The sequence below is a fragment of the Acromyrmex echinatior genome, chromosome 17 (genome assembly GCF_024713525.1).
Source record: "Acromyrmex echinatior isolate Ae372 chromosome 17, ASM2471352v2, whole genome shotgun sequence".
Classification (NCBI taxonomy): domain Eukaryota; kingdom Metazoa; phylum Arthropoda; class Insecta; order Hymenoptera; family Formicidae; genus Acromyrmex; species Acromyrmex echinatior.
This window is the reverse complement of record NC_141868.1, coordinates 881,041-907,252: the sequence shown is the minus strand read 5'-3', so window position 1 is coordinate 907,252 and position 26,212 is coordinate 881,041. Positions and strand designations below refer to the sequence as shown.

General features: G+C 37.5%; 1 protein-coding gene and 1 long non-coding RNA gene across 5 annotated transcripts in view; one reads left to right on the top strand and one right to left on the bottom strand.

Moving 5' to 3' along the window:
* Positions 1–23,622, bottom strand: part of LOC147906810 (uncharacterized) — a 61,488-nt gene extending 37,866 nt beyond the window's left edge. For both annotated transcript variants that reach the window (XR_015547844.1, XR_015547845.1), the window contains exon 1: positions 23,110–23,622. This is a non-coding gene — a long non-coding RNA (uncharacterized LOC147906810). The remainder of the gene's footprint in view (positions 1–23,109) is intronic.
* Myo10A (unconventional myosin 10A) overlaps positions 1–26,212 on the top strand; it is a 48,260-nt gene that overhangs the window by 21,127 nt on the left and 921 nt on the right. For 2 of the 3 annotated variants that reach the window (XM_087414889.1, XM_011066152.2), the window contains exons 18-33: positions 7–183; positions 983–1,433; positions 1,871–2,676; positions 3,210–3,314; positions 3,583–4,064; positions 4,618–4,896; positions 4,978–5,189; positions 5,406–5,601; positions 6,371–7,352; positions 7,930–8,172; positions 20,030–20,406; positions 20,953–21,256; positions 24,352–24,932; positions 25,149–25,281; positions 25,349–25,553; positions 26,045–26,181. In XM_087414889.1, the coding sequence (XP_087271015.1) occupies positions 7–183; positions 983–1,433; positions 1,871–2,676; positions 3,210–3,314; positions 3,583–4,064; positions 4,618–4,896; positions 4,978–5,189; positions 5,406–5,601; positions 6,371–7,352; positions 7,930–8,172; positions 20,030–20,406; positions 20,953–21,256; positions 24,352–24,932; positions 25,149–25,281; positions 25,349–25,553; positions 26,045–26,181 (5,670 nt within the window). The remainder of the gene's footprint in view (positions 1–6; positions 184–982; positions 1,434–1,870; positions 2,677–3,209; positions 3,315–3,582; positions 4,065–4,617; positions 4,897–4,977; positions 5,190–5,405; positions 5,602–6,370; positions 7,353–7,929; positions 8,173–20,029; positions 20,407–20,952; positions 21,257–24,351; positions 24,933–25,148; positions 25,282–25,348; positions 25,554–26,044; positions 26,182–26,212) is intronic. The other variant, XM_011066153.2, reaches the window with a different exon arrangement.

Sequence of the window (26,212 nt, the reverse complement as noted above, 5' to 3'; positions counted from 1 at the left end):
TTTTAGCACGCCCAAGTTATTCGGGAATTAGAACAAGAGATGGAAATTCCTATTCTAAAAACCTTCCAACCTTTGGAAAGAAAATCAGTGCCAAAAGTAGTTGACAAGCCCGTTGAATTGGAGATTCAAGTACCCCGACGGCCGATAGTTCCACCGCCTCAACCACCCGTTACGAAACTACCTGTATGTATTAATTTATTCAATCTTACGATTTTTAATCTGATGAAAGTTTTTCTTACAATTCTTCATATAATCTTTTCGAATTTCTATATAATTTGTTAACTTTTTAAAAAGTTTTTTCAATTTTTTATGTTAATTAGAACGTTTCAATTTGTTGCTGAGGTCTACATTTGTCTGAAATTCTTTATACATATGAATTCTGAGATACTCTAATAAGTTAAATCAGTTTTCTTTTTGCTGCAAAAAATGTTTAAAAATGATAAAAAGAACGCCCTTTTTTTATTCCTTTTATTCCAATTTACTCAAAATTCTAACGTACTAGATAAATATTACTAACGGCATCGTGTTCAGCGCGAAAGAATCTTCGAGAAACGTACTATCGCACTTTGGAGAGAAAAAAAATGATTTTTATTACTATCTTGCGGATGGAAAAATTTTGCTGAAATTATTCCATGTTTTGGAACACTTTTCAACAAAATTTCAACATTTCAGAAAAATTTCACAAAAATTTCGGCAAGAATTTTAGATAAATTTCAATTCAATGTTAGTGATTTTATAGTATGTAGCTGAAAAATTTCTCTTTTAGTAAAATTTCAGTAAATTTTCAGCAATTTCGCTGAAATGTTCCAAAACGTGAAATGATTTCAGCGAAATTTTTTCACCAGGGTGTGTTATTCAATCTAGGGCTGTCTATATAAGGTTGGATAATCAAAGTTCTATTGTATTTAATAACTCAATAAATTATTCTTTTAACAATTTTGTATTTGGAAACGTGATACCAATTTTGTCTGGGTACATACAGATGAGAAAGCAATCGCACGACATTATTTTGGAAACTACAACGGAAATGGGATTGTCGAGAAAATCCGCTTTGAATGACCGCTATTTCGAAAAGGAGAAGCAGCGTAGCCGAAGTTTGGACAACCTGCTTCAATCAGAAGTCGTACCTTCACCGGTAAAACTTGCCAATCTCGGCCTTTCCTCATCTAAATTGAACGAACGATATCACAGTTTGGAAAGAATCGGTGAGACTTCGGCAGTCAGTAATGTTGAGTACATGACGCGTACTGAGATTACACCAGAGAGGAAGTATAGCAGGGTCACAAGGACGACGGAGCCCAACATCGAGGAGGAGGATCTCACGATTGACTTTGAATACCCGGATATTCAGTCTGTTAGTCAAACCGGAAGATCGGAGGATGATAAGAGCTACATAAGGTCGCAGACCAGGTTCATCAAATCGCAATATCCTGGTAGGTAGCTGAGTAAAAGTCATTCGGGAGAATTCCGTTAGCCTATATATCCCGATAACATAGATCCACTTATATGCTAGTATTTACCACTTATACGGCTAGTATTTAAAAATTTTTCTTTCTCAGAAAACTTTATATTAAATTAATTAATTAGTTAGCGATGTGGGCAATTGGATCTTCTCAAATCAAATTTATCATCTTATTTTCTTATCATTTTTCAAAAGATTATCAAAAATTTTATTGCATATGCATTATATTATGACATCAATGATTTCGAATTTGTTCTTTATTCTCGTTCTTTATTCTCGTTATTTAATTCGCTGTTGTGTAAGATGTATTTTACACTTCGAGAATTTCCATCGCGGAGAAAGTTAGCAATTACGCAAGCCAATTTTTCCGGATCAATCGCGTATCGATTATTCCCTTCGCGTTTACAGGCAAACGTGCGCTGCCGGGAAGCCAGTCTAGTCGCGCTTATATCGAGAAGAGTGAATATGGTGTAAAATCGTCTGCCATGTCCGACACCAGCGAGGCGCCTTCTTTAGCGTCGCATGTGAGACGCGTTAGAGTGCCCAGCCAAGCTTCCGACGTGGATCAATTCTTAGATGAGCTTTTTATGCCCGTATTGGATGGCAATCTTGACGAATTATCGGATGCCCGTAGTTTAGCCGCTTCGATAAAAGGTTCATATGATACCAGACCATCTGGCGACCAAACAGTTTCCGAGAATTTGCAAGAATTTGAAAGAATCGACAATCGAGTTGTCAGAATAGCCACAGTTGATGACTTTGTCGAAGGAATGATGATAAGAACTAAAGATGTGAATATCGATGCCAGTGAATTGTCGAAGAAGATTAAGGGGGGTGGAAATATGGACATCCCTAATCAAAACGCAGCTTTTAACTTCACCCCTATTGCACAGAGCATGATGTCACCACCTATGATGATGCCCATGTTTAACGCTACTCAACAAGTTCCGTCCGCACAGAATACCAGCATGAGCATGGGTGCGAGTTTCATGCCCATTCCGATCTACAGCATGCAGGGACTCAGTTTACCGCAATATCCCAATTCACCGCCTGGCCAAAACAACGATATGATGGCGTATCAACAGAATTTACAACGAGCTTTCCTGCAAAGTGCAATGGCACAAAATATTCAGATACAGCAACAGCTATTAGCGCAGAATCAAGCTCTACAGCAGCTCTTGGTCCAGAGCCCACAAAATTCAGGACAGCAACCGGTAAGAAATTAGTTAAAGAGAGAGAAAGAAATAGAGAAAGAAAAAGATAAAAAATCTGTACATAAAGTTTAATGGTTTATGTGATTAAACAGAATGATTAACGATTGATCTTCTTTTACCGTGATTCAAATTTAATTAGACCACAATTGTTAGACATAATCTGTCTGGAAGAGTTCACATTTTTCTTTTTTCAGACATTTAATTCTTCAAATAATTCTTTGATACTTTTTTTAAGAGATGTTATTTGGGCGAATAATATTGGACTCCTAAAAATTGAGTCACGATAAATAGATCTGAAGCAAACGTTGCATGTCGAGCACGATTGCGAGAGGTTTATCGCAATCGGTACGGCTCATAATCACGTTTCACGGTCACTTGACTATCATTAACTCGATGATCGATAACTATCATCGATAACTGAAACCGGCAATATTGCGCGCTTAATGAAAGCTAACTCTTAACGAAATTATCGTCGTTCTGGGCGATCCTGTGGGTTTCTGAGCCGCGCCGCGGCATGGGGTGTGTGTTTCCAGAGCACGGTGTTACCCGCTGGCCCCTCAAGCATGAATCTTGTTCCCTCAGCCCCCCCAATCGGTGCCCATATGGGGCCCAATGATTCTATCGGACGCTACTCCAAGGTATCTACTGATTTTAACTAACCTATGCTGTATTTATGGCTTTCCTAGGGCTACGGAAATATCATGTGCATATCGTCTAGCAGAAACTGAAGAAGATATTTGTGGAATTAAGGCCAACCTGATCGAACAATGTCTTATTCATCAAATCATCTCGTGACTTTTTTTCGGAATACATTTTTTAATCTCGAGTCAATCCTCCTGCAAATTTCATCGCTGTAAATAATTTTCTAAATTGAATACAGACTCCATCTAATCTTTCTTGGATTAGGTTTCATTTAGAGAACCCGACGACGGTGAATTATGGTCAACTGAGAAACGGGGAAGCTCCGTGCTAACTTCCACTCCAATCAGTCAACGACAGGAAACGATGACAGTAAAAGCCCAAATTCATCGATCTCAGAGTCCACCAAGAAAGAACGCTGAGACCAACAGGAAGACAAGCACTGATTACGTGCGAAAGCTCAGCGTGGATCGCAAAGTAGTAGATAGAAAGGCGTCTTCAGCACAGGCAGACATGAAGAGAACCAATTTAAATAAGAATAACATACAGAGTAACTTTACTAATGTGCTCAGCGAACTGAAGAACAGGAAGAGCAGCGTGGACAGCAATCCTTCAAGTTTGAGCAATAACAAAGGCGTTCCTCCACCCCCGCCGATGCCTCCGCCTTTGGAGTCTCATGATCCTTCCGAATCTAGACCCTTCCTCGATCCGTACGGTAGAGCGAAGACAGTGCGCATCGGAAAATGGAGGTAAAATCCACAATTCAACAAACTGATAATGAATTTAGAGAATTATTTATTTTCATAATAATGAACAATTGAAGGATAAAGTTAAATAATAGAGCGAATGAAAGTCAAGCGCTGTAATTAATGCACATAAATTAAAATCCACGATATAATGTGGATTATTATATATTGGGTGGATCCATATATTCGTTCGGTTTTTGAAGGTAAAATGAAACAAGTTTTTTTCATACAAAGAATGAATTTTAATCAATGATATGATTTTGCGTTTTTGCACTACTAACAAAACCGAACGAATATATGGATCCACCCAATATATAGTTGTCAAAAAGATAAATGTGTGTCATTGTATGTGTCATTCACAGCAAAGTTATAAAACCGAGCAAGCTCTTATTGATTTAAAATAATTTTATAAATAACATCCAAAGAATTAAGAAAATTGACAGTCAAGAAGATAAAAATAAATATAAAATGATCACTTACCCTAAAAAATTGGAATGCATAGAATGTCATTCACTAAATATTAATAATATTAATAATATATTTTCATGTTGCCTAGATGGCCACCGCCTAGCGACTCAAATGAGAATCAAGGGCAAGACAGTTTCATAGAATTCAAGATGCGTCAGCAACAGCAGCAACGCAAATTAACGCCGCAATATCAGGAATACGATCAAGGCGAAGGCGAAACTACAACGGAAGGTGGCGTTGAGTGGGAAGAATTCGAAATTGAGAACATCGTCAGCAACGAAGATCGATCCGCGATTGCGCAAACGACCGCGGCGAAATATGAGAACGGATATAAAGAAGAAGGAGAAAAGAAGAAAAAGAAATCGAAGTAATTGACATCATACTTTTCTCTTTATGTTTATATCGAATTTAAGAAAGCGACGATACAAACTGTTGGATCTTTTCGTAGGTCGGCGTTGGAAGTGGGCGCGCAAAGACCATCGCCGGGAAGTATAGGAAAGTTGAAGCTCAGCTCAGAGATGAGGCAGAGGTTGGAGAAGGTAACGGCGAATCACAGCGTAAGATCCACGAAGACAGCTGAGAAACCCGCTCTCCCGCGAGAAGATGGGAAGGTTAAACGATTGGAAGATAATAGGAAGCTTCTGTTAGAACAGCAACTAGGTAATTTAAATAATTTTTTTATGTATTATCTTAGATCACACAAAGTTCAGAAATGGGATATAAAACTTCTTAAAAGTACCTAAAAGGTCTTTAATCCTATATGTTATTATATTAGTCTTAGTGTTAATTTTGGACATGCCTGCTGTATTTGTGGATAAAGCCACAAATATCAAAATTAGAAGTAAAAATATATATATTTATTATTCGAATTTTAAGGTGGCAGGTGGGACGATTATGCTTCTACTGTTGATGACACCCAAAGCGTTACTTCTAAGGGTACAACCGATATGATGACACAAGCTCAAGTGGTAAGAACACAGATTGAAAGAATGGAACGACCTGTACCGCCCCCGCCGCCCGTCACGCCGCCGCAGCCACCGAGTCCAAGAGGCGGTAGTGTATACAGTAACAGGTAATGACATCACGCAAATTAATCCCTTCAGATATGGCGTTACATTATAATGTAAAGGAATACGGTAATGTCACTACGCTTGTCTTAGCACCGAGACACTATCGTATCTTCTGATGTACATCAAATTTGAAAACATTTTCTGTTGAAATTATTCAATTTTATCGATACTATTGAAAATCAGATGTATATAACAATGTATATATCGAAAAAATAATTCAAATTTCGAAAAAATTAATTGTTTAGTATGAATTATTTATTAAAGACAACGCAAATGAGAAAAATATTCGTGACCATAAAAAAGTCAACATTATTATTCCATAAAGAGTAGGAAACGAGATATGGCCGATCGAAAAGAAGAAAAGAAAGAGGAAAAACGGATGGATTATGTATAATAGAATTTTGCATGAATTATGTATAATAAAAACTACAATAAATAAACACACAACAAATAAATACAAAAAAAATCAGAAGAATTTAAGTAAAACTCCGTTAATAATTTTTTTAAATATTTTTAAATGAATAATTATGAATATATTAGGTCATCTAAAAAGTATCCGCGGTTTTTTGTCACTAGATGTGTGTTGATGGTCATATATCTAGTGACAAAGCACCGCGGATACTTTTTAGATGACCCAATATATTACATATTAATAGAATGAATATTTGAAAAGCCATAAAAGCCAAAAAAGATTTAGAAAAGATTTTGTTACATTAAATATAATGAATGTTGTTAAATGACAAAATCAGCAAATAATTTATTTGTTTTTAGTCAATCCGGTGTACCTCAGCCGCGATCTCCACCGGCACCCATCGAACCGAAAACACGCGATTCCTTCCGCACGTCTCCGGATTCCGAAACCTATGATCATTTCTCAAAGAACCAAATGTTCAGCCAAAGTCGTGATATCTTCGCTTCGCAGCAACATTTGCGCGAGGGTCACGACTATCGAAACGACTTCGACAAAATTCGCGCTCAGGATGCCAAATCGAAAGACTTTTATAGTAAGGACAGCACCGATCTGGCAAGTTCGACACGCGATCACAACTCCGACTTCGATTCGCGCCGCGACCTCAACTCCGAGCTCTTCGACTCCAAGTACGCGTTTGACGGATCGACCGGAAAACGCGATCCGTTTGGCATGACTCGGGACGTATCCCCTAAATCTCGGGACAGCTTCGGGATGCCGTCGCCGCGTGACTTCGGCGTAATTCCAAATACGAGGGAGTCCTTCACTGTCGCGCGGCAGAGCTTTAACAAGTTGGACCGGGATGTGGATAGACGGTCAAGCGTAGCTTCAACCCATCGTACCGACAAGATGGAAAGAATCGAGATTGAAGAGTGGCCGGAGTTTCTCAAACCGGTATTACCGCCGGCGGACAAGCCGGAGATCGAGAAAGTTCAGGAGGTGATGAATACCAAGCTCTATCCGCAGACCTCTAACGCGCATTTTACATATAACAGAGTTACATGGACTCTGAGGGTCAAGAAAGAGGTTTTTGCGCCGAACGAAACACTGAATAGTCCTCTGGCATTGCACTTGGTATTCTGCCAGGTTGTATACGACGTGCTGGCGACCTCTAGCATAAGAATCACCAAGGAAGACCGGCAGAACATGTTAAAGATGCTGGATAACTATGGCGTTACGCTGGATAATCTTCAGAGCACGCAACACAAGATTACGATCAAGAAGAATGTTGTGGACATGGCAAAGCAATGGCCATTATACTTCGCCCGGATATTTCCTGTATCGGTAAGTTTATATTCATTTTTTCATGATGTCTAAAAGCATTAACCGACAAAAGTTCACTTTTCTTGAATTGATCTGATAGAGTGTTGTATAATTTTTGTGCTTTTATCTATTTGCCAAATTAATGAGAAGAGAAAGATTTTTTAATATAACATATACAATATTAAAAAATTCCCTTTTTTATATCTTCTACTCAAAAATATAATATATGATTTATAGGGAATAGCTGCTGAATTTCACATAATTTTCTACTAATTATAAAAGACTTCAAACAAAAATTAATCATTTCAATTGAATAAAATACACAAATTTTAACTGAATAATTCATACACAAATGTGTTATTAGCAAAATATATATCAAAATAACATAAAAATCAGCTAAAATTACTCGTTTAACGAAATCGTCGTCGACCAGTGTAATTCAAAAGCATTTGCCTTCTATCAAAAAACGTCGATCAAAAAATAGAAAGGATCTGAAAGTTTCTTTATTATATACTTCACGGTTCGATAATCTTAATTTATATCCTACTGAATTAAAATCAAAATTAAATTAATGTATAAACTTTTAATTTAAATCTAGATCGGCCCTCAACACCCGGAGACGCAACATGTAGCGGTGTCTCATCACGGACTTCGGTTGATCAAACGCACACTAAATGGAGATCTTATCATTTTGGAAACCCTACCGCTAGAGGATATTGTCTCCGTGAATTCTTCCAGACCGGGTGTTTGCGTGCTACAGATCGCGTCAGGAGTCAGATTACCCCTACATACAAATCGTGCCCCGCAGTTGACAGAGATGATTGGCAAATACATTAGGCTGGTAAGTGTGATCTTGTCTCTTCTATAGACGCAGTCGAACATCGCACGCTTGTCTACGACCAATTAGCGATGGTCGACCGCGGAAACGATAACGGCACACGTGATATGCCTCGCAACGTCCCTGTAACGAGGCAACCGCAGGCAACGCCTAGTGTAAATGCGTTTCCAGTGAGCGGTCATATATGCTGGCCAATGCCTTCTTCCCCGTCTCTCTTCTTCGCTTTAGCTCTCCCCTTTTCCGCAATCGGAGAACGTCAGCATCAGCGATTCATCACCGACGCTCTGCTCGATGCTTTCATTATTCTACACTTCTTCGGCATCACAATGTGGAATTCGCTCCAAATCACCAAATCAGGAAATTTAAGACACTTAACACATATTTAAACGAAAATTCTTTAGTCATCTGTGGCAGAATGAAGCAAGCGTCTACTATTCACAACGTTATCTTCTGTTTTCTTTATTTTTATAATTCGTACAGTTTTTATTTTATTTGTATTATTTCATTTCGATTTGGAATGCCGAGAATTTCTTGCAAATTGGCTTTTCTCGTTAGTAACCCTTCCATTGTAACTTTCGTAAAAAAGAAAGAGGAAGAAAAAAGATTTTAATTCTTTGAATATCTTGATCTTTCGTACTTTGATCCTGTCAAAGACGATGTACGCGAACAAATCGCTCTTAAAGGTAAAAGTTTCTTCTCTATGTCACATTCAAATACCTGTTGAATCTATCCTTAGTGAATCATTAAGACGACGAAACAAAGTGGTTTTTTTACGCGCGGATGAGAGAGCACGAGAGAAAGAGGAGGAAGGAGGGAGTCTCGTCTTTATATCTTGTGCAAACGGAGAGATCGGATTTCTTATAATACGTCTATTCATTGGATACACCTGTAAGCATCGTCGCCACATGCGATTCATGAAGCGATCATTCAGCAGGACGTTCTCCCGAATACCGATGACCGAATGTTAAATTGCAAACTTTCATTATTCTTTCTAAGAAAGAGAAAGCTGAAAAAGGGCACATTCATTTGATGTTTATTAGTAATTTGTTACAATGTCGCACGTGTCGTATAATTATATTTCAGTGCCATAATGCACAACCTTTTTTAAACCATGGCATAAAAGCCATTTTCTGATATAGACAAAATCTTGTGAGTTGAAACGTTTAACTGTTTTTGATCAATATTTAATAAAGATTTTATATGTGTACACACGAACAGCTGACGTTTTATAGGTATTTATATTTTTATAATTTATTTTTTTCTACACTCTTGTTCTCTTCTTTTTTTATATAAAAATCTTATAATCTATAAGATATTATATATCTATATAAATACTTATCGCATTCATTTTGTAGACGGCTCAGAAATTATGGTTCACGTTACAATTGCCTTACACTGAACTTCCTATTCTAATCTTACTTTCACATTGTCATTGACAATCCAATAATTTCCTTCAATTATTCTCCATTGAAGTTTTCTCTCGAGCGGGGTAATTATCGAATAAACGACCTTTACTGAAGCATGCGCGCGATTTCAAATTCCATTACGGATTATATAACGGTAAAAGAGCCGCATAATCGCGAATGCGTGCAATGTTTTCGCGCAACGGAAGATGGATATTTCTTCGTTGCAGTATAGTCTAGGTATAGTCAAAGATTAACGTCAAAGAAAAGAATGCGATCGAAAGAATGCGACGAGCCGTTCGTAAAAATGTATGATTCATAAAAACATCGTACGGCATGGAGACCAACTAGTCGTAGAAAGCCGGTTTAATTAATCTCATAGCGATTCCATTGTCCAATGCGTTTCTTGAGGAGAATTTTTACAAAGGAATGATTATTTCATTATACTTTGTTTCTCTTTTATTATTGCTAATTTTAATTAGTGCAGTTTTCATGTGAAATCAAGAGTAATCGAATATCTTACACATATTTTCTGAATTGATGAATTTGATATCTCGAAATTAACAGTAAATGAAATAATATTTTTATCTCGAAATTCTTTATATTGATTTGGTTTTTTATCACTTTGTTTATTTTTATAATAATTTATTCGTTTGATCCTTTTAGTGAATAAGAAACATTGATATTTCTATTAGTGTTAATCGTCAAGTGCAATCATTTTAATCTTCTACATTTTTCTTTCCGGAGATGAGAGTTCCGATAAAAAAAAAAGAACGCAAATAGTTGAATTTCTTCCGAGTGATTCCGAGTTCAAGCAACTCGTATTTACTGGCGGCGGCAGCTTGCTCTCCTCACGCCACACGGACACCGGAAGTGATTTGAATTGCTAATGCGAAACGGTGCTCATTATTTCTTTTTACCACGTTGGCCCAAATCTCCCTCACATTCATCATCCTTTCATAATTTCGCCCTTAAGCAAAAATACAGAAATTTTAAAACCAAATTGAATTTTTATTTTTACAAAATGCTCTCTTTATAGAATCTATTAGGAAAGTTGCAGCAACTAAAGAAAAGCGTGTTTCATAACATATTTTTATGCTTTTGTGCACGCTGTTTTGCGAGGTAAACATTTCTATTCCGTATTAAACATATATAATTAAATTGTATATATTTGCAATAATTTTGAGGCTTATGGATACTTTCTACGTTTCGCGAGTTATCTCTCCAGATCTATTAGAACAGAGCTTTCCAACTCGGGCATGGCGTGCCTTTTACATTATGAAATCCCTCTTCCTTCTTCCCCCATTAGATTTCTGACCTCAAGAGACAGATTACAATACCGTATACTATGATACCATAATCTGCCTCTGTCAGAAATCTAATCAGAGGAAGAAGGAAGAAGGATTTCATAACGTAAAACGCACGCCGCACATTGGTCTGAAAGGACGGTTTGCTGCTCAAAATTCAATAACTCAGAAACCATGGTAGTATCAATATGAAAATTGATAGACATAATATAAAATACATTTTTCAATAAATAATAAAGAAAAAATGAAGTATTCGTGAGAATCATAAAAATAGTAATAACAGTGAAATTTTTGTTCAAATTTTATTTTATAGTTTTTATTATAATGGATTAACATTCACATCTATGACTTTGGATTATATTTTTAGCTAAAAATGCAACATTATTTTGATTTTTATTGATGAATATGTATAGAGATTCCTCTATACATTGGTAAATTCCAATTTCAGTTATACTTTATAATTCGGACTTTTGAGAAGCAAACCATCTTTTCGGACCAATGTGCGCAGTGTCCGAGTTGGAAGGCTCTGCGTTAGAATGTCATTTTTTAACATTGCAATTGACTTTATCAAAGCGAGCTTGATACAAGTACCAAATATTTTATACTGTGTAATTTTTTAGTTCTGTTCTGTCATTTGATTTTCATAATCGAACACTTTTTTAATTTTTTTAAATTAGAAAAATATTAAAATTTTTGTACATGAAAAGATTTTGCGGATGATTGAGTTAAAAAAATTCATGTAAAGTGGAAAAACTTCAATATATTACCATGCTGTCTTTGTTGAGCCGGCCATGGCCAATCAAATATTCTGAAGCCAACATACTTTTCATTAAAGTAATAGATCGTATGTTGCAAGCGCACTAATTGGAGAACACAATAATTTCAATTTCACTGCTTCGTGTGCATTCCATGCCTTCACCACGTGACATCTTGACGGTTAGAATTGCGAAACAAAAGAACTAGAATATAGAAAACGTAAGAACGGAAAGTATTTTTCCGCGTTCACTATCGCTCAACTGGTCTCTCTAATTCTACGCGAAAGGGAAAAAAAAGGAAATGAATCTCGCGACGCAATTCAGATCGCGGAAAATATTTCGTTCTTTGGCGCAAGAAAAATGTCGCTCTGTAGAAAGAACGCGGAGTGAGAAAGTGCCATTTCTGTCCGGGGACATATATCGGTTTGAGTTACTCGACACGATGAACGAGTCTTCGAAAATTGGAGTTTTCTTCAACGATCTCTTGAAATAAAAATGCAATTATTTTTGCGGAATGGCAAAAGAGATAATATTATTTGAAAACTTTATTTTTAAAAAATTAATGTTTTTTAATATAAATTTATAATATAAATTAAACCTACTTATAATTGTAAATTTTGCTGTAATAGCAAAAATTTGATTGAGATATACAAAACAAAAATTTTTGGTTAAAATGTACCGAACAAAACAGTAATTTTATGCAAACTAAATTGTTTAGTTGGTATAAATAAATATTTTTATTATTTACAAAGCAGACCAAATAATTTTATAAATTATTTTGTAAAAACAATTAAATGTTTTATTATATAATATAAATAAAATATTTGGTTGCTGTTAAAAAATGCTTCGACTAAATATAGTTTTACTGAAGGCATTAAATTTTTTACCTAGTGTACTGAAGTATTTGAAGAATTAGGATTGAAATATTTGAAGAGTTGGATACACATAATTTAAGGACTAAAAGCGAATGGATTTTAAAGGCCCCACAGATAATCGGTCGTTTCCGTTAACAGCAGGTGCATCGACCGCATACAGCCGTGTGAACTTCAAAAGCCGTTTCCCGAAGCGAGTCCTCGAAAACTCTCGACTTTGTTTTTTAATAGGCGACAGTGGATATGGGGAAAAATTGAAATCATATCACGATAGGCGTGGGACAGAAGATTTTGCGGTCGGATCCCATTGAGTCGCAAATCACAATAATTCCGCAAAATGAGCCTATCACTTCCAACTCTTTCCTTCTCTTCCGGTTCCGATTTCTATTTCATTGCCGTGCTCGCGGGGCACATTGTCGACTTGTGGAATCACAGTCGCAAACAACCATACAAAGAATTTCCTTTCGTGAAGCTCTTTTACATACACAGACAACTAGATTATTCTTCGAGAGAAACATCTCGGGCGACACAGGTAGTTTTTAAATTATTGCACTGAGAAAAATGTTTTTGATTATACTAACAAAATTATACAAATAAAATACATTTTGATTATATTAATATCAGATTTCTGATTTGTAATTGAATGTTTGACTATCTCGACTAGAATGTTTGATAAATTTAAATAATTATAAAACCTGATCTACAGGATCTATATATTCCCGAGTTAAAAAAAACCGTCAAACTTAAAATATAAATTTGAATATAAAATATAAAGATCTCAAAACAAACAAAATTTTTCTGTAGAATATTTATTTCTAAACAAACTTTCACTTCCATCGCAATCACTCTTTTTCTTTTTAATTTAAATTCTTTTTATTAATCGACGACAATCATGATGATATTTTGACGCTTATATTATCTTGGTTTTTGATGGATTTGCATTACTGTACTTTATGCGATATTACCAACCAACTTTGTAACTGTGTTTGGGCGAATTAGCAACGAATCAATGTTTGCTTTACAAGCATGGATCACAGCATGTATAAGAAAAATATACACTATAGACATAGATTAGATGCGGTATTCTTTAATTTAAATCATCACATTCATTATTATTCGTTGAAGATGGCTCACAAATACTGAGCCGAAACATACGGCATTTAGATCGTTTAAATAAATTAATCTTGTTTTATATAATTGCGCAAAAATTATATGGTTTACTTTACTTATATACTATATGGTAATATAGACGACTTTAGGATCCCCTTAAAAGTTTGATTTGTACTTTTATAGTTGAATGTACTCGAATTCCAATTAATGCAACCAGACTTTTCCAATATGATACAAGGACGCGAGAGAGCTGAGCTCTAGAGTTACAGAAATTTTAATATTGAGAGTTAATTACAAAATGCTCGACGCTGAATATTAAGAAGCTCCTTCGAGAAAGGCAGATAATAACAGGTGCGAAACTGGGACGACCTGTGTATCTGCAAGTGTTTTCACTTTATCAACATTTTTTTTATTTCGCTCCGCTAATGAAAAAAGACCGCTGCATTTAGATAAATACTTTTTTTCGTCACTCTCGGGCAATTTTATCTGGCTCTCGGAATTCTGTGTTTAAACGAAGAAGGTAGATCTCGATGATAGAGCAAAACGCTCCTTGACATGTATCTCGTTCGACTATCGAGAACGTACTTGTTCCGATCGGGCAAGATCGAGCAGTATAAAGAGTTCCTCTCCGGTAAGAGCGGCGCAGCATGATTTTTCATGCCTAGCGTATGCGCCACGCATACCGAGAAACGTGGTGGGGCCCGACCCAGATATCCGTCTTCCAAAGAGGCATCGGCTAACAGAATGCAGCCGGCAGGGAACGGCAGTACCTTGGACTGTCTTGGAGTCGAAAGCCTTGCGGCCGCGGCTCTTCAGTTCATCGACTGCCGCCGTGCCATGCAGGTGCCGTCGCACTCGCGTATCCCATATCTTTGACGAACAACTTGAATTTCGCGCGGAATCAAAACTCGATATGAGAGAGTCCACCGATTTAAATCTTCTCGCGAAGAAACAAATCCGATCGCAAAATCGATAGGAAATAATATTAGTTCCTCTCAGACTTCCGAAGCTAATTTTCTGGGGAAAAACACTCAGTGAAGTTTAATTCGAAGGATTATTAAAGGAAACGTGCATCTTTCAGTTCACAGTGCACAACCTTAAAAAGCTTGAATACTTCTGAAATGAAGTTACATCTTCCTTCGTCGATCTTTTGACACTGAAATTGATAGTTATAAAGACATTAAGCGAAAACGCAATTTCTTGGAGCAAGAAGATATATCGAAAGGAATATGTCTGTTGATCACAACATGACTTTACAAAATGGATAAACAGAAACTTAAGCTATATTAGCTCTCATCATAGTGAAAAACGACTTGATGATCATGCCGTCGAGAGACTTTCGACTCGACATCACGCAGCTGTATAATTCACAGCACCCGGCAAGGTTAATATAATGATAATGTCTGCTGATCGTTAATGCACGGCTCTTCGCTTCGAATATATAGTTAATCAGCAGCGATTATTCTACCGCGGATGAGACCTGTGCCTTTCACGCTCCGTGTAAAAACAGCGGCGTAAGAACGGCGGTGAGTAATGATAAACGGAACGCGACGGCGGATCGTACGATCGCTAACGATCTTGCGCGAGTATCAGTAAGGTCGGAAGGGCCCGTACTTGCGTAAGCGAGATCATGATCGACTGTCTGTTGTTTCTTTCTCTACGGTTAAGATCCAATAGTTATCGCGCGACGACCGTCGTTAATCGATAAAAATCTGTGAATTGCATCGGACAAGTCGCCAAATACGGATATTAAAATTTTTCAAAATATCTGACGAAACTTACCGCTTTTTGTAATCACTTTCAACATAGTTTTGTGTCTATTTAATAATGTTTATTCGATGTATCTGTGAAAGAGTGGATGGAAAGAATTATTACTGGCCGTATCGTCTTCGAATGCGGGACAGAACCAATTTTTAGAGGAGGAAAAGAAGAAAAAGGAAAAAAAGAAATAAAAGTCTATTACTTCGTTACCATTCCGCAAGTGTTGCTTCTTCAAGTGAAACTTGAAACGAATATAGACGTTTCAAACATATAAGTGAAATTTGCGAACAGACCTTCGTTAAAATTCGAGCACCCGACGACGCGATCAACGCATAACGATTCTAAGAAAGCATGAAAGCTTTCTCGCCCGTTGTAGCAAGGGAGAGCCTGCTGGCGCGAGGCAATTATAATTAAAAGTGCGTATTGTTCAGCCGGATCTCGCGAGTCTTCTTCCGGGCGTTTTCTCACGATGTTCCGCGGACGGTCTTTCATCCGTGATCTACATCCTTCGGAAGATCCGAGTGAAATTACGATTGTTTGGAGTTAGAAAAGCTTTGTACAGAATTCGCTAGTCGAATGGCATCGACCAACACACCATACGAGTCGTAGCCATCAACACTTTCTAAACATCAACACATGCCTTCCGTTAAAAATCTATCTCCTAACTTTATCATGGAGAGAGAAGTATCTGATACTGAAGGAGTGTTCTCCAGGAAACTACTCAGCAACTGGGCCGAATTGCCGACGACATTGCGACGTCGACAAAAACATCGTCCGGATATCCTGAATCAATTCACCGATTATTCCGAATCTTCGGAAAATGAATTCCATAAGTTTGAACCAAAGTCTTTCAGCAACGTGCAGCGAATCGTACGTCGTTCCGAATTCTTGCGCAAATTCGAGTTTAACGATCTTGCCCAAAAAGACGTCTTAGATCCTCGAAAGGATCCGAGGGAACGCAGACCAACGCCCGAGAATCCATTCGGTCGTTTAGATGAAGGTTATTGGAGACACTATGAAAAGATACAAGATACAAAAGTAGCTTATCGGAAGAAAGGTAGCAGGAATCTCTCCGATGACGACCGCAAGACAAACTCTCCCGATAGTCTTCTAGTAAAGTCTTCTGAGTCTGAATTGAGTAGTGATGAGTACGGATACACTGATGATTCTGGTGCATTTCTGGAACAGGCATCTCATTCGGACCGACAATACAAAGGGAAAAGAAACGGTTTCATCAAATTCTTCGTGAAAGATGGCAGTAAAGAAAAAAAAAAGCTAGATTCTGAACATTTGGACGTAAACAAAAACATTAAACAAATCTTGGAACCCTTCAAGAAAGAATCCTTTGGCCAACAAAAGTTCGAATACGAAAACATTCCTAGAATAGATGTGTCCAAGTTGGACCAGAAAACTTTCCTGCATCCAGTCATGCGAGCGAATGATCATCAGCCGACTATTGAACAACTCAGGCTCGAGGAAGGTTGCGAATTGAGAAATTTCAAGAATACGGCAGCCTTGAAAAATATTCAAGAAAAGAAGCTGGTTCAGCAGAAGTTGAAGGAAGAGGAACGACCAAGGACGAATGATAATTTGATTCAGGAGCTCTACGATGGTGAGCAAATTATCGTGCGAACTAACGGTGAACGCAAGCTAGCGAAGATGGAGACTATCACTGAGGAAAACGCGGATAGCAACAAGCTAAGCGTTCGGGAAATATTGAAGAGATTCGAGGAGCTCAGGACGCAAACTGATGCAACGACAACGTGCAATGATGAAATGCAGAATGAAGACAAAACGAGCGACAAGATGCTTAATACCATACAGGAGACCTTGAAGAAATTAGACGAGAAAGTCAAGAGCTATCAGGTCGCGTATTCCATTTGTCACGTTATTATTATCTAAGAATCTGAGCTCCAACACGCGGGACAAATTAAATCAAATGGACTGTTAAATGAAATCAAATGGAGCGCGAATCTCACATATTATAGTAAATAATTAATAAGTTCAGGTGTGTGCAGCGAGATATAAGTAAAAAAACTTACATTAATCAGGCTATGTAACGGTACTTGACTTTTTTTGAGCTGAAAGGCAACTCGCATAAATTTCTAATAAACATCTTAGGATGTTTTAAACTGTTTTATTATTTAACTACGAGGAAAAAAAGTTATTAATTATTCTAATTACTGCCATTGAAAAATTCCAAAAATGTCAAAATCATTTATGTCATAATTTTTGAATATGTATTACCGAGCAATCAGTTAAATTTTTATAAAATGTTTATTTTTGCAAATTTATATAAATGTACATTCTTTCCACAGTAATTTATGTAGTAATAAAAATAACGAGTGTCTTTTGTAGGGTAATATTTAATTTATTTTGCTCTGTCCACTCATTAAAAAATAATCTATTTAGTTTGAACAACTTCCCGATTATCGTCATGTAGTACATAGTCCGTTTTCGCAATAAGTATTTGTCTTGTATGTACTTCTTCGCCTACCTAAATCCCGCCGCTTGCATCGTACTTCGCACCTCTTTACGTCACAGTTATGCCTCGATAATAACAGTAGTCGCCGCGGAAATCATTAGACCGTTGCGCTTATTATCTGTCGCAATATGGCTTACTTGAACGCGCAGCGACCGCATCCATGTCTTACGTCGTGCCTCGGTGCATTAAACGATTATGTAGGTCAGGGTCGACGTCTGCTTATCCCGCTCGCGCATTTTCGCCGATTTCAAAGTATCGATATACTCGGTGTCATCGTGCGACCATTACACCTCTGTCTAAAATCGTGATTTTCCAACATTCCAATGGTTACAGTTTGAGTTTCCAACAAAATTATTTTCATATCTGTATCTAGTAAAATCGGTTTTCCAATATTGTATTCCAAAATTTATCACCAGTGTTGAAAATTTATAATGCATGTAACGCAAATTACAGATTTTTAGAGCTGACAGTGAATTTTGGAACATCACTTATGTGTTTAGAGAAAAATACGACCTAAAATTAAACGATTATTAAATTGGTTACCCGCTTGTTTCCGCATAAACCATTGCGATGTGTGTCATAAAGAATTAGCACATTTCTAAGTTTGATACTTTTATTAAGTTTATTAACTGTACAGCTTTATCTTCGGTTCTACTAGATTTCTCTTGCAAAAATCATCTAATATCAATTTTTCCTCATTTTTTTCTAAATGGATTGATATGAGTAATTCTACTTGTTAGCTACCGCATTAATGAACTATTTCCATTTGACATCCGTCAGCGATCGTAATTGATCTTTTCTTCCTATTAGAAAAAGACAAAGAGAAAGAGAGGGGGGAGAGAGAGAGGGAAAAACTTTGTGTAACATGCGAGGCATCGGGTTTCTACCAGATATCGAAGAAGCCATCCTCTTGTAGGTATACATGAGGATATTAAGAAACGCAGGATGCAATCACCTACTTTTCGTCGTATATCTTTGTAATCAACGAAAGCGGAGAGGAGCTAAAAAGAGTGACCCGGTGCCTCCGCTCGACGGCGCGACGCGATGGTTGTGCCCGAGAAATTACGCACCGCCCGGAAGTCGCAGTTAATTTATATAGGCGTTACACGCCTCCTTGTTTTTTCCATTTCTTTGTGCGACGAGGATCTGAAAAGAAGGAAACGCCTACACCTAATGGTCGTGTCATATCGCATTCCTGTACCAGATTGTAATACATGATCGGCGCGGCGAGACGCGATTGCGGCGGGGAGAACTCGTTTACTTGCGTGTTAAGATCGATCGCGTTGTCGTATCGTACCGTATCATCGGGGAAAAGAGGAAATGCGAGCAGCGCGGAAACAGAGAAATAGAGAAGCGCGAAGAATGAATTCGCTTGCCAGCTCGTAAATGAGATTGCTTCTCGCGATTACCCGATGCGCCTCAAGCAATGTAAAACACTTGAATCGCATCCCTGTAGACTTTTAAAAAACTATCTGTTGCTAACATCGAAGATTTATAAGAGAAGTTATAAGCGATGAGTGTAAACATAGATAATGTACAGGATATTCCAGGATCTTAAACCGTAATTGCACTAGTGCGATTGGTGATTACTTTTCAACCATTTAGAAACAAAGCAGTCACTGATTGCTTTGTTGTAATTGAAAAGTAATTGTCAATTATAATCGCGCAATCACTAATGTGATTACGGCTTTAGAGACAAACTTCTAAAAGGTTGGGAAATAATATATACTTATAATGAAATTACATAATTATAGTTACTTTTTTACAATAACTGTAAATTAACTTCATTTCTTTCTTTCCGTCTATAACTATAACTTAATTATATTTTTTTTATAACCAGTAACTAATTTAATAGTTACGTTTTTACAATTACTTTATATTTATATCAAACTTATTCCTCAACATATGAGCTGACCAAAAAAAAGTGCTCAATCAATAATCAGCGATTATTCCTTGTGATTGAAATATATCTCTATCCCTGATAAAATCATCAGAGTCACATTCTATAAATGTCTATATTAAGAATTAAATTAAGAGCCTTCTAGTACGTGAACACGTTTTAATATTGATTCTATAATTTTAATTTTATGTAACTGCGTCTTTCAAAATAATTAATAAGTCAAAAGCGTTCAACGATCAATGTGTGAATTGCTTGTTTGTTTTGCAGATCGATCAGAAACCGCATCTGCAGAGGATCAATCATCACGAGAATCACGTGTCCCAAATCACTAAGACGATTCAGTCGCAGGCAAATCACACGAATCACAGTCAGCCCCACAATTATTCCAATCACGTAATTTCTGAGCATGAGAATCACATACCGATCAGTCGCGTGCCCAATCACGTGTCGGCCGTCAACCAAGCGAACCATCAGAAAAACCTACAAAATCAACGATTGAGCCCGAGCCAGGAGTGGCGGCAACCGGATGACAATGTTCGACTCCAGGAGGACGGCATCTATGAGAGCGGACCGGTGGTATCGAATGACGGCAAACATTCGCTCTTGCAGTACGCCATGCTGAATTTCCGTCAAAGCACAGAAAAGTGAGTCAATATTCCCGATATAATTTATGCAGCATATATGTTTGTAAAGCAATGGAGAATGTGCGGATTTGGGAGGAATCAAGATTGATTCAGTCTCAGAACATCGATTTTATTTAAAGAATGCAAGTACATATATTGTTAATATTGAACTGCTAAACAATTCTAAAAGTAATATTTGTTACTCATTGTTATAATTAAAAGAAAAATGATAAAGATCTATCTAGTATCGAGAAATCACGACGAGATGAAATATCCGATTTAAAATAAGTTCCCTTCTTTCTAAATTCTGCTACCAAATGCATGTGTAAACTCGGCGATCATATGGAAATGAATGCGAAACAACTATTAACGATATTACGCAAGCGAATCGTGTTGAGAAAGCATAACGCTGCACGACATTATTTCGACCGTGTATCGCGGTGTCTCCTTTTCCCGTGTCATTTCTGGTTCTGCTCTCGTACCGAGGAACCGACAGTCTTGTCCAGTCTTGTCCGCGCGCGATGCAAATGAGCGAGCGAATTTAACAAACGTGTATGTATCTGGCAGATTCGAGATGTTAAAAACGGCGGATGGATCGATCAGCGGATCCCTTAAGGTGATCGAGTCGCTGAAGAGCAAGAAGAAAAACAAGAAGAATAAAGGACAACAAGATGGCGCCGAATGGACTTGGAAGGAACAAGTGGACCTCGTTAAATACTCCACCGTTCCCATCGAGCAGAGTTTGCTTAGGCTGGATGCTGATCTGAGTGTTTTAGCCGTGGAATGCTTTCTCTGTCTGATGAGATATATGGGGGACCAACCATTGCCGCCTGAGACCAGTGAAGTCAAGTGCGTCTACACTATCCTTATGGTAAGAGTAGAATGGCATACAGAAATCATAAGCAGAGTAAGATGTAAGCAATAAGCGAATCAGGTAATCACAGTAGAAAACGTAAAATAGTAACGTAAGCAGTAACAAATTAAAAATATGTTGATTTTCTTATTGTTTACATCCCGCTTAAAATTTGTATACAGTAACCTTTTCATTTTGAGCTAAATCTAAATTATTCCCATTTTATTTTCGGATGTTGACTGATGAGAGACCTGAGTAAATATCTAAAGCTTGAAATTAGTTTTGAAGAATATTAGAAATAATTATGAAGGTATTCTCCAGCTTAAAAAAGGTAGAAAAGAGTCACTTGGCGTATTCTTTTAACACGGGAGTTTTTAGTCATTTTTTAAAAATAATAAATGATGGATAAAATACAATATGTAAAAAAAAATAACTAGAAATGCTGATCTTTTATGATGTCAATTCAATATTGAAGTCATATTGTGCAATTTATAACTTAAATAGAATAAATATTCCCGGCATTCCTGGCTGAGATGATATTTCTTGCAATAAATTCCCTATAATATTTTAAAGATGCTCATTAGCATCAGTAATATTCAATTCCTTGTTAATTTAATTTATGATATATACATATTATGTACATATTCTAGTTTTAGTTTAGGGCTGTATTTCAAGACTAACAAATAATAATCGGCACACAGTTTGTTTAAACTGGAAGTTGTAAAATTCATACAAAATTATTATTAGATATCAAAATATTTGACTGAATACTTCTTTGCTTATTTGTATTGGACATTTCTCAGTCGATTTTCTCGTAATAATATTTATTTAAAAAATTTAAGGCGATACATGTACTGATCATAAACTTATTCTTAAAATTTGATTAAATTCTTATATTATGTGAAAAGATTAAAACCAGAAACACATAGAAAAATATAAGACAGTGAGATGTAAGCAATAAGCGATTCGGCTAATCATAATAGAGAACGTAAACATCATTGCCTTCTATTCGCTATTGTGATATTATTATATGTCAATTGTTTTACGTTTTTCTATGTTTCTTGTTATAAGACCTTAGTTTCTTCTTAGTGAATTAAATTGAAAGACATTGTAAACACATAAAGAATTGCGTTATTGCATAGAGTATCTGTAAGCTTTATGACCGCAGTCTCGACTGATGGCACAACTTCGTCACTTTTCTGTGATCGCAATTCGACAGCCAATGATACTCCAAGTCGGTAGTTCTCACTGAATTATCGCGAATTCTTTCTCGACTTAAGTTAAGCGCTAAGTAAGCGTGCTGCTCTTTACTTCTCTAAATCTCGACTAATTATGCTCAATATTTCTTTAATGTGACGGACGACTGCTCAGTCATTCAGCGATTCACTCCCGCTCCGAATACCCCCCGGGGGGGTGGGTTATTCGGAGCGGGAGTGAATCGGAAGGCGAAACAACAAATAAGAACTTCCTTTTAAGAGTAAGAAAATGACAAACATTTGATTTTGATAAGAAAAACATTATAAGTGTTTAAAAGTATGCAATTTACCGTAGTAACAATAATTCGTCTCGCGAATAAGCGTTATAAACTGAGCTCGTTATAAACGGAAGTTATCGAGTCGCGTAGCATAAAACAAGGAACGTAAACAGATGATCATCGCGAGAGTTATCCCAATTATTCATCAGTCGATCAAAGTTTACAGCAACAAACGCAGCTTTCCGCCAGTACAATGCAAAATGAGGTTAACATACAATCACATTAATGAGACGCGGCGACTTCGCTGTGGCGAGCAGTTCGCTTTATGCGAACTGAATACAAAAATATATGTGATTCGAACGAACGGCAAACGGCAACTAAAAGATTAATTACTTACGGTAGTTCTCTGTACGGGTCTCAGCTTTTCGGCTCAAATTTGGCACATGCTATTCACTCGAGATCATGTTGTTGGAGATCGGCAGCTTTACAGAATTTCTACGCTTGTCTTATCGGCGATTCTTCCTTCTGTAGTTCTTCTCAGTTCCTTGCGATATCTCACTCGGCTCACTTTCGTTATCGTAGCTCGTTCTTTGCTCTCAATGGATCCTGCGTCCTTTCACAATCTGCATCACGCTCGTGTCAAAACACAAGTAATTTCGGCAGGCCCCGGCGGGGGATGCACAGGCCGCATTGCTTATCGAGAGCGAGGCCTCCCGACGCCCAATTGGCCGATAGCGGCGCCGCGCGACCTCGCGAATCGCGTGGGCCCGTGGCAGCGACGTAGCTTCTCGCGACTTGGCGCGGAATCCGAATTTCATCCGGATAGTCTCGCCCGGAACTCTTCTCGCATGGAGCTCTTCCTGCGTTAGGTTCCTTTGGTTCGAGCTCGAGATCTCTTCACCGTGATCTACAGACATTCTAGCTGGTTGTCCTCATGAGAAGCTACCTCATTCTGACATCTCGGCATCCTCCGTTTTCTCTGTAAAGAGCGGCAAAAGGGCGCAAATAATAAGTGCAGACAGCAAGTTAAAAAGACCGATATAACCTGCACGCCCTCGCTATTTGGAGCGTGTCCGGAGCCTCCTCGACAGTTCTTTTCGGCGGCTCTTTTTCTTATTGGTAACCGGGTGAGAGTTTCAGCACAATCAACGCACACAGCTACCGATCCTGGCAATGATTCTCGCAGAAAAATAATGCAAAAAAATTCAATAAGAAAAATAAATAAAAATAAATTTAAGGTGGCGCATGAACGATAGCGTCCGCACGCTTGTTGCTCGTCCTCACGAGCCGGGAGGATCCAGGATTCACTTGGCTTCTCCGCAAACGGACGAAAAACGTCACAGCTTATATTGAGCTAGATTTGATGCCGTAGAATTATTTTTAATTTTAATTCCTTCTAGAAATGTATAGAAAACAAAAAGTATTCCGTATTTTTCTGAATCATTTTTGCATATACTGTTTTTTTCATAGATTTACCTTTGAAATCCCTGGTAAGAAACGGAACTTGACTATTATCTGTTATTATCCGTCTTATTATCTTTGTCTTCTCGCGCTAATTTTAGCGATCTATTCTTTCCTTTGTGCCGAAGGACATGATTTTCCTAACAAAACCATATGCCACCTTTGTGCGTGTCCACAGCATTGTCACAAATATGAGCAGCTGCGTGACGAGGTTTATTGCCAACTGATGAAACAGACTACCAATAACAAGAGCCCGAATCCAGAGAGCTGCCAGCGTGGGTGGCGGATCTTCAGCATCATCGCCGCCTATTTCACGTGCAGTGAGGGCCTTCGACCCTACCTGACAAAATATCTTGAAACGGCGGCGTACGATAAGCGTCGCGCTTACCACGGTACTGCGATGGTGTGCCTACAGAACCTGCGAAAAACCGTGAAGTACGGTGGGCGCAAGAACGTGCCCAGCGTGGAGGAGATCATGGCGATTAGCGCGGGCAGGAACGCGAAGAGGCAAATCTACCGGCTGCCTGGCGGCACCGAGCGGGTCATTAACACGAAATGCACGACTGTCGTGCAAGATGTTATTGAGGAGATGTGCAACGTCATCTCCGTGAGAAACCCACACGAGATGGACGAGTTCTCGCTATACTGCATCGTCGACGGCGACGCGTTCACCATGCCGTTGGCCAGAGACGAGTATGTTCTGGACGTAACAACAGAGCTCCAAAAAAACCATCAAGTCTTCTACTTAATATTTTGCAGGTATGGTGATTTGTATATTCTGTTCAATTTAGACTGTAGAATATTCCCTCTACAAGCATTAAATTTTCAATAGTATTTGATATAAATTAATAAGTATATATTATAATGAATAATTTTTATTTAGTTGCCGTAAAATTATGTTCAAAAAGTGCAGAAATTTTCAAAAATGTCTCCCTTAGAGATTTGAAAGTATCTTTTTTTTTTTAATCTTTTCAGATCTGTTTGGTACTATCCTCTACGACTGGATGCAGCATTGTATATAGAAGTCGTATTTAATCAAATTGCTCCCGATTATCTAGAAGGACTTTTACTAGTTTTACCTGGAGAACATTTACCTCAGGAAATAATTGTGAGTAACATCCGCCTGGAGCTCGGTCAACAATAAACGATCCATTAATGACACATGTGTTTTATAGTATGACATGGCGCAAATAGCGGCGCTATTACACAGAGCGGCCGATATGACGCACGAACCCGCGACGAAGGAGATTAAATATCTGTTGCCAAAAACAGCGCTCAGCTTGAGAGAACCCAGACCGCAACAATGGTCTAACATGGTTCAACAAGCCTGGAACAATGTTCAGCATTCTTCAGCGGCTACTTGCAAGGCGCAAGTACTCGGTGAGTTGACTCGAGACTTTAAATCGAAACCACAAGAAACCACTGGAAAAGTTTATTCTTTTAACTTATTTTATTACGACAAAAGACATATGTAACAGCTAATATCCTACTACAAAATTTCTCATAATTTTTCACAACATTTTTAAGAATTTTTCTCTTTTAAATTTATAAAGAGGAGGCGAGAGAGAGAGAAATTATATAATTATATATAAAAATTTAAGAAAATTATATCAATTTTTTAAAACTAATTTCTTAAAACCCACTAATTATTTTTACATTTAAAAATTATTTATTTTATAATACGCACGAACATATAAACGATAAAAGATGTTTTACACTTTCTTTAAATTTGTGTGTGCTTTAATATTTTTAATATACAAATAAAAACTTAAACAATAACAATTTACAAAATTGTCGTTTAAGAAAATGATAAAAATTGTCATTGATAAATATATTAAATATACATGTGCACGCGTTTTCTTTTTCTTTAGAAATATTATCTAAGTGGCCACTTTTCGGGTCAAGTTTCTTCGCGGTGAAGAGGGTGCCCGAGGGCAAGGAAAAGGGCGCCGATCATATTCTCGCTCTCAATCGACATGGAGTGCATTTCATAGATCTAATCACGCATGTAAGTAGTTCCGTTTCTTAAAATGCTCATC